Source organism: Atta colombica, unplaced genomic scaffold (assembly GCF_001594045.1).
Source record: "Atta colombica isolate Treedump-2 unplaced genomic scaffold, Acol1.0 scaffold104, whole genome shotgun sequence".
NCBI classification, from domain to species: domain Eukaryota; kingdom Metazoa; phylum Arthropoda; class Insecta; order Hymenoptera; family Formicidae; genus Atta; species Atta colombica.
The window spans coordinates 250387-259412 of NW_017259189.1; the positions used below are offsets into that span (position 1 = coordinate 250387).

General features: G+C 36.3%; 1 protein-coding gene across 1 annotated transcript; it reads left to right on the forward strand.

Annotated features, from left to right (window-relative positions):
* Positions 1–86: 86 nt before the first annotated feature.
* LOC108688264 (nucleolysin TIAR) lies at positions 87–3856 on the forward strand. Its single transcript, XM_018194450.1, has 3 exons — positions 87–1547; positions 1717–2013; positions 2579–3856. The coding sequence occupies exons 1-3, from the start codon at positions 960–962 to the stop codon at positions 2873–2875; spliced, it is 1182 nt and encodes a 393-aa protein (XP_018049939.1). The 5' UTR covers positions 87–959; the 3' UTR covers positions 2876–3856.
* Positions 3857–9026: the final 5170 nt, after the last annotated feature.

The window sequence follows — 9026 nt, forward strand, 5'->3', positions numbered from 1 at the left end:
CGTTGTGATAAACGTCGAAGAATAAACTGGAAATTGGAGTTTGGAGTAACCAGGAATACCTAGAGTGAGTTTCGCAAGGCCAATGGCATGGTTCGCGTGAGTTTTCGCGTAATGTATGTACGATTACGAGACCTGTTAGGATTACGACAGCTCGACGGGTGATACAAAAACACGTGTCTCCTCTTGGGTGAATTTTAAGCGTCTATACTGTCGGTATAGAGAGTTGAGTCGGTACAGTCGGTAGTTCCGATTTTTAGTCGTCAAGAGAGTCACATCAGGTTGATCGCGAGCGCGAGCGCGAGCGCGCGCGCACGCGATACACGCGAGCAAGTTCGATCGCGGTGCCGGAATTTGTCAGGATTCACGGAGGAGCGAGTGCTGTTGAGTTTGTCGCGTTTACAATTAGTATAGTTGTGCATTGCACTCGCGACCCGGCGCGGCGCGAGTCAAAGGGAAAGCGGGTTTCGAAGCGGCGTGGCGCGGTGAGGCGCGGGGCGGCCATTTTATATATTAGTATGACGTAGAGGCTGGGTGTAGCTTAGCGTTCTTATTCTCGGTTGTGCGCGAGGAAAAAACTAACGGAAAACTATCGGTGTCTGGTAAGTGTCCGAATGTTTGATGATCGCGAACGCTCAGCTGCGAGTGACGTCAAGTTGCCACTGTCGCCGCAACGATCGCTTTCCCGTGGATAGTCGTCGCGTCGTGCTCGCCGTTTAGCTGTGTAACTGTGACGCGTGTAACGCGTGGAGGCCGTTGAGGGTAAGAGCGGAATAGTTTCGGCGAGAGGGGAAAGTGTACCAACGAACGAACGAACGAACGAACGAACGAACGAGCGAACGAGCGAGCAAACGATCGAACGACAAACAAACTGACAGACGGACGGACAGACGAGAGGACGAGGGAGCGAAAAGTGAAAGTGCGTCCGTAACAGCGCCAAGCAGCGCTGAGCGCGTGCGAACATGAGCGAAGAAAGTAATCCACGTACGCTGTACGTGGGCAACCTGGACACCTCGGTATCCGAGGACCTTTTGTGTGCGCTCTTTTCGCAAATCGGCGCCGTGAAGGGATGCAAGATAATCCGCGAGCCCGGCAACGATCCGTATGCTTTCGTCGAATTTACGAACCACCAGTGCGCGGCCACGGCGCTGGCCGCCATGAACAAGCGCTCCTTCCTCGACAAGGAGATGAAGGTTAATTGGGCGACCAGTCCAGGCAATCAGCCGAAACTCGACACCAGCAACCACCATCACATCTTCGTCGGCGATCTCTCGCCGGAGATCGAGACGCAGACGCTCAAGGAAGCGTTCGCGCCCTTTGGCGAAATCAGCAACTGCAGGATCGTCCGCGACCCGCAGACGCTCAAGAGCAAGGGCTACGCGTTCGTGTCGTTTGTGAAAAAATCCGAGGCCGAAGCGGCGATCAACGCGATGAACGGTCAGTGGCTGGGTTCGCGCAGCATCAGAACCAACTGGTCCACTAGGAAACCGCCGCCACCGAGGTCCGAGAGGCCGCGGCATTCCAACAATAGTAAACCCAACTACGAGGAGGTATCTTCTTTCTTTTTTCTTCTTCCTCTTAAATAAACTTAAACGACCTCGCCTAGCAGCGTTACAATCTTACTCTCTATGTCACTCTTCTCTTCAATCACTCTCGATGATTGAAAAAGCAACAGAAGCCTAATTCAATCTTAATTTTAGTCCCTTTTCTTCTCAACAGGTATATAACCAAAGTAGTCCGACCAATTGTACCGTATATTGTGGAGGTTTTACGAACGGTATCACGGATGAGCTGATAAAGAAAACTTTTTCTCCTTTTGGTACCATTCAAGACATAAGAGTATTCAAAGACAAGGGATATGCCTTTATCAAGTTTACAACTAAGGAAGCTGCGACACATGCCATTGAATCGACGCATAATACAGAAATCAACGGCAGCATCGTTAAATGTTTTTGGGGTAAAGAAAATGGTGATCCAAATAGTGTGGGTCCTAATGCGAATCATCAAGCTCAACAGGTAATTGTTTACATTCTCTCTCTCTCTCTCTCTCTTAATCTATGCAAATTATTTCATCTTGTATTGACTAATAATTTATACATGTTTTACATCATTTGTCATATGTGTATACAAATATATAAAATGAGGCTCGAAAGAATTCATCAGTGAAAAATGTAAAAAGCCCATCAGAGCTTAGCTGTTTGGATACACAGAAAATTCTTTATTTTCATGTGAATGTAATAAAATAAATAAATAATAAAATAAATAAAATGGAATAAAATATATTTCGACCCTCCAATTCGGGTCCTTGTCAATATAAAATATAAATCAAAATTATAAATACACAAATTCCAAGTTGATGATTCCCGACAATTTAATTCGTTCTTCTTTATCCAAATGTCAAATTAGTTATGTAATGAATAACCTAATATTTATCAAAAATATTAATTTGTGCAATAATAGAATATAAAAACTTACATATGTGTGTGTGTGTGTGTGTGTGTGTGTGTGTGTGTGTGTGTAAAATGGAATTTCATAAAAACTATAGAGAGATATAACAGTTTAAGTTGTTTTCATGAAATAGGTGACAGCAGGAGCAGGACAATACGCATATGGTTATGGTCAACAGATGAGTTATTGGTATCCACAGGGCTATCCGCAGATGCAGGGACAGTTTTTGCAGCCTGCACAATACTATGGTCAATATTATGGGCAACAGGCACAGTATATGAACAGCATGAGGATGCCCACTCCAGGCGCAGGAGCCTGGCAACCGACGCAAGCCACCGCAGCACCGCCGACAGCGAGTGCACCCTTGCCTCCGGGCCAACAGCCCACTATGGTAACATATACCATGCCACATCAGTACCCTACGCAATGAAACTGATCATTCACCGGCTAATTGTTACGTACGATGTAGTTGTCTCGGGGTTATCGCGAAAATCGTTTCCGACATATACCTATTTCAACATTTACATTCGAGTTTTTTCGATGGAGTAACTAATTGTTTCCACGATTAATGCGGTTCCATTTAAATCAAATTTTTTTAAATAGATAAAAAAAAAGTTATGGTATGCTAGCGGTTTTTTCTCTCTCCTTTCTGTGTTTTTGCACAATCGATTTGTTCGAACGGCTCAAGATGTTATGATAAATTTTCTTTTCTTTCATGGAATATCGAGACACCAAGTCTCACATAATGATGATGCTTTGCGATGATGCTTATACGATGGCACCGCATAATACCGCTGCGCGTCGTAGTGCTAGAATTTGGTCGAATTTCATCATGGTTTTGGCTTCGAATATACATACACACATATATATATATATATACATATATATATATATATTGTATACATATATTGTATACATATATGTATGCGCGACGTTGAACCAGGTATATTTCCAAACTTTTCCTCGCGGCCCCTTCCCGACACTCAACCGAGCCCCGCATCCGTTGTGCTGCGCAAGTGACGTACGTATGCGGCAATTTTGCGTTGTTATATACCTTTTTAATATTTTTGCCACTGATATCTCCGACTCTCACTTCTCCCTCATCAATTTCGGATTGTCGACGAACAACGCGCGCGAAAAATGTTCATTTGAGATAGTAATAAGGAGAGTATTGCTAATATTGGATATAGTTAATAAGGTAGAAGAGCGATTAGCTAGACACGGCGCCTGTGATGTAGCTAGACTTTTGGACGCGTGTATGCTAAGGTGTGCGGGGCTCCCTAACAAATAAATTGTGCGAGAGTTGAGTTGTAACGAGTTACAAGTTTATCTCGTTGTGTGATATTTATCGTCGGTGGTTAATGTATAAAATTTTGCAATTATAAATTCTCTTCAAAGAGGAATAATAGAAGGGAGAAAGAGAAAAAGTATGCGTGTGCATCCGCATGTGCGTGTATGTGTGCGTGTGTGCGTGCGAGTGTTTTTTTTGCTAAAGACATCAGTGAATCGAGATTCCCTTGTCGAGTGCAAGCTCAATTAATTGCTGCGACGTTGTACGTTAATTAATTTTTAGCATTGGGTCTCTTCTAGGAAATTTCCATCATGTTTTTAGAGTATCTCGAAAATTATATTCAAAATGCGATCCATTTAATTTGTTATTACAAATGCTTCAGAGCATTAGTTAATTCGTAAAATTCTTCTAATTGATCAACAAATTGCATTGCATTAAGTAGATCACACTCTTGAATGTGAAACGAATAACAATGTGCTTTTTTTTTCCCCCCCCTCTAAATATTCGTCATAGTTTTGGAAAAGAAACAGAAATATAGGGATTGATCGCGTCGCTAAAAATGAGTATAGTTAGAGATCCGAAGAGATATCGGTATTAACGTACTTCGTCGTATATCGTAATATTAATAACTCCTCGCCGTTTGTATAGACGACCTAGCCGACCGAAGAATAATAAATAAATAAATAAATAAATGTAATTTAAGTCTAACGATAAATAATAATAACGATAAACGCACGCATACTTCCATCGGGATTTCTCAGCAAGGGACGAGTCATTGATATCTTGGTCTCGAGATAAGACACGCGTATGAAAATTGAAAACGTACATATGCATATTTGTTACTTGTTATACGAACATCGCTTGGTATCTTGTTTTTGCAACATAGTATGAAACGATTCGATCGACAATCAAATCGTGATATAATATATATACATTTGTGAATTATTATTATCGTAGTCTGTACATGACACGATTCGATTCCTTCGTGTCTTCCAAGTTAACGTGTAACTCAAGTTTTTTTTTTCGCGTAGCACTATTAACGATAGTTTCTTTTGTTCTCTCCGGTATTCTCGTTAGGGCTCGGGTGACTAGTCTTTCAGGCTTTACCGATTCCTGAAGAAACTTTACGTACGTTGTGTATTTAAATAGGTGACACATCAATATGAATCGAGAATTTTACTATGAAAATATCAATTATCTAACATGTAATGACACAATATATGTTGCGGATGGACGTCGTTCATCGCCCTCCTTTTTCAGTTTGTTGAACATTGTTGATTGCAATCTTCGAGTGTTGCACTTTTATTGACAATTCTAATCTGAAATTATATAATTAATTACATGATGAAATTGTATAATTAATGATGTTATGTATAGTTAATTACACAGGATGAAATTATATAATTAATAAATATGATCTTGGTCGGTACCTTAGTGTCTAGACATACGAGCCCTATTACATGGTTGTTTTTCTTGCGAAACAACTTGTTTTACGAGATTTGTATGATTGCGTCGCGTCCATTGCATTTTTCGGAAAAAGATCGAGTTCAAGTATCTACCGTTCCAACGGAATAATAAATATCCCCATTTCACAAGAATAATGAAGCTTATTATTTTATTTTAATTGCGAATGTTCGTAAAGAGGTTCGAAATGGATTATATCCAATGATGCTTAATATGTGAGAATGCTTATCACCTCAGTTCACCACCGACGGTAAAATGCCATAAAAAATTTCAAAACCAATTTGTATAAAGTCAGTATATAAACGAGATGCGAGGTAAACGAGGGAAATGAATAAAGGGGCATGGTAACGATTCGATTGGCTACGACAAAACGATAACGGACGAAAAGCCAATTAAGAGAAACCGCGGAGTTGCCTGCGATGTAATCGGTAGGAAAATCGTAAGAGAGGAAACAAAAGATGTTATATAAAGAATAATTTAGGTACGGCAGGGTGTCGAACCCTCGAAGATGCTTAGGATAATGTTATCTTATATAATAAAAACAAATTGTCCTTTTGAATGAAAAAAAAAGGAATAAATATTTAAAATACATGATATCGTGCATTATTTCGTGTTACCGTTTGTTTCAACAGTAATTTCTTCCACTTGCGTGAAATCTATCTGCTTATGATCCTTATAATTACTGAATAGAATGAACGAAGTATGGTAATGTATGGTATATCAATCTATGATAAATGACACGATTGTGAGCGTAAAATTAACACAATGCTCAACTACATATACGTATAGTACGGTTTTATTTTTTTTTTGCAACATACTTGTACAACCTTCCACGATAGTTGGAAAGACATTCTCGAGGAATTATTTGCAAACGTTTCAACACACTTGTGCGACAATTCATGCGAAAAATAACATTCGTATCTTTTTAGTTCAAGTTTACGATTTTTTTTTGGTAAATTTCGCGATTCGCATATAACAATATCATTTAATAAACGAAAAAGTTTGGACGTTATAAATAACATTACCTCTAAATACATTTCAATTCAGAAAAAATTTTTAATGTCACAAACTAAATGAAGGAAAAGAAAAAAGAAAGAAAATTGAGATTCAAGCATCTTTAAAGATTCTAACTTTGTTTACATAAAAGGAAGCACAAATATGAGGGAAATAATTTGTACTGTACATACATTTATTACATATTTCATAGACGCATTCCTCAAATCAGCCATACGCTGATGAAATACTGTTAGAATGTTTTACATTTCTGTACAATTCTGTTATGCTATTTCTTATATTAGGGATTTAATCGAGTTATTTTGATAAACATCTATTAAATAGATATGTATAATTATTCTATTGGACTATCATGATTGACTACCATAGTATGACGATATATCCTATTGTTCGTGAGTTCGCAAATGTGAATAAATATTAATGCGTTCCATTTTTTCGTTTATGTAATGCTTGTAAGCATCATTTGTCCTTGTTCAATATTTGATAGACAAAGAATGCTTACGGCGTGTGAGCGTGAAAACGAAACACACTCTATAAAAAAAATACGTCTACATATATGTAGCAAAAATGACGAAAAAATTTGTGAAAGAATATACGTTATATTTTTATGTTTCAGTACAAGAGTCATTATCTTTATCGTTCTCAATGTTCTCACGAACTTACGATCACAATATGCCATGTCGCCAATGACACAGGGTTCGGATTTCTTTATTCCGAGTCCGCGTGGATTTCTGTGTCGTTGGCGACGCAACAAGTATAATATATACCAAAGGATATTTAATAAAAATGTATATGTATGGCATAATCTAACGTTTGATTAATTTACAACATGGCTTACTGAAAATATTCCATAATACTGCTGGATATATAATATGTATATGGATCATTACTTTAAATGGTCTTATTTCCAATCTTATTATTGTTTAAATAGATCATACATTTCTCGTGGAACGGGTTATTTTTTATATTAGTATTTATTTTAGTAAAAATCATAGGAGTAATTTGACAAGCTTGCCACAAGAGAATACATTATATTATTAATAATATTAATACAATATTATTAATAATATTGATTAATAGATTATGAATTATTTTTTGAAAGTTGTCAATACAATTACTTATAAAACAACTAAATATAATGATACGTTAAAAATCAGAAAAATAATGTTTAAAAGGGAAAAAATCTTGTAATCAGCACAAAGTTTTTTTTAACTTGTAACTCTTGTATATTTACCATTATACTAAATGGTATTAAATATAATATTTAGTATAAATATTATACCCGATTATTCTTACTCAATTTTTACCATTATACATTATAAAAGTAGCAAAATAACTTAATCAAGGCTCAGCATGTGTTCCACAATAGAAGGCCAGGGTCTTTTAATAATCTACCTTTATATACGAACAGTTGTTGCAAAATTATTATAAATTTCAAACTAATAGACCTAACATAATTCATATTTTGCAATATATACGATACACAATATGATATATATAATATTATAATCTACATAGGCAGTGCATAAAGATTAATATAAAAAACTAATATCACAAAGTAATTTGGAGATAAAATTTGAGTCAGCACCACTCACAGCGATACTGAAGCTCTGTTCATGCTTCATGTTAATTAGAATTTTAAAAAAATCGAACTCATCGCGGCATTATAAATACGCTCGCATCTAGAAAAACGAATAAAATCACAATTTCTAGAAGACCCAGAATTATGATTAAAGAAAATATTTGTATATCGCATTCTTGTGCATTAAGTACATATTAAAGTGCCGTGAAAATATCAAGTTTATCGTCGCAGTAACATCACAGCTCTTGAATGCTGTTTAGCATCACACGATTTTTATAATTATAAATAACAGTGCGAATCTCGAAATGCCATATTTATGCGTCGCGTCGCAGAATAAACTGTTGGAATTATACATTTATCTGTTATTATATTTTTATTTTCTATTATGCAATATCTATTTAACAAATGCATCGTATTCTATTCCTACATAGAGAGAGATAGAGAGAGAGAGAGAGAGAGAGAGAGAGAGAGAGAGAGAGAGAGAGAGAGAGAGATCTGTATTAAATAACTATTAATTTCGATTGCAAATAACATTTTCTATTCTTCCATTGTATCAAAGAAGCATTGTTTGCTTAAAATTGTTTGCAACTCATTGGAAAATAATTTGCTGTTTTTAATATTATTACTTTGCACGATAAGTCTTACACTAAAAAACTATAGGGACGTTAGATTCTATTTTTATATCACGAATGATCGCTTTTGATCTGGAATAATCAATAAATTTGTGTCACATTGCAGAGTATTATAAGATATAGTTCCATATTGAATATATAATTTGTTTAATTATACATGCATAATTATTTTACTTTTGAGCATCGGAAGCAATAGATAAGTGTCACAAAAATATCATATTTTTTGTGTCTGTACGCATACACATGTATATGTATGCATATATCACAGTCGAAATGTTAACTTTAATATTAGGTGTAGTAAAAAGAAATCCATTAATTTTTGTATGAAATTGAAAAAATAATGGATTTCTTTTTACTACACCTAATATATGCATACACTTACTAATCAACGTATACATTTATTGAATTAACACTTTGACCATGACATACGTGCATACACATATATTAGCAAATTTCATTTTTTTGTGAATACGATAGCAATGTTCATCGAGCTTATACATGATTCCTTATAAATATAAATGCTTAGGATTTCATATAGCACATATTGGATTCTCAGTTCGTTGTCTCTTATAGAATTTTATATTAAAACAGAATGTCA

What these genes read in the sequence shown, in the direction of transcription:
- LOC108688264 (XM_018194450.1), top strand. Translation starts at nt 960, where the DNA reads ATGAGCGAAGAAAGTAATCCACGTACGCTGTACGTGGGCAACCTGGAC. An exon ending in GTAAACCCAACTACGAGGAG is followed by an intron (nt 1,548 to 1,716) that starts GTATCTTCTTTC and finishes TCTTCTCAACAG; the next exon opens with GTATATAACCAAAGTAGTCC. An exon ending in CGAATCATCAAGCTCAACAG is followed by an intron (nt 2,014 to 2,578) that starts GTAATTGTTTAC and finishes TTCATGAAATAG; the next exon opens with GTGACAGCAGGAGCAGGACA.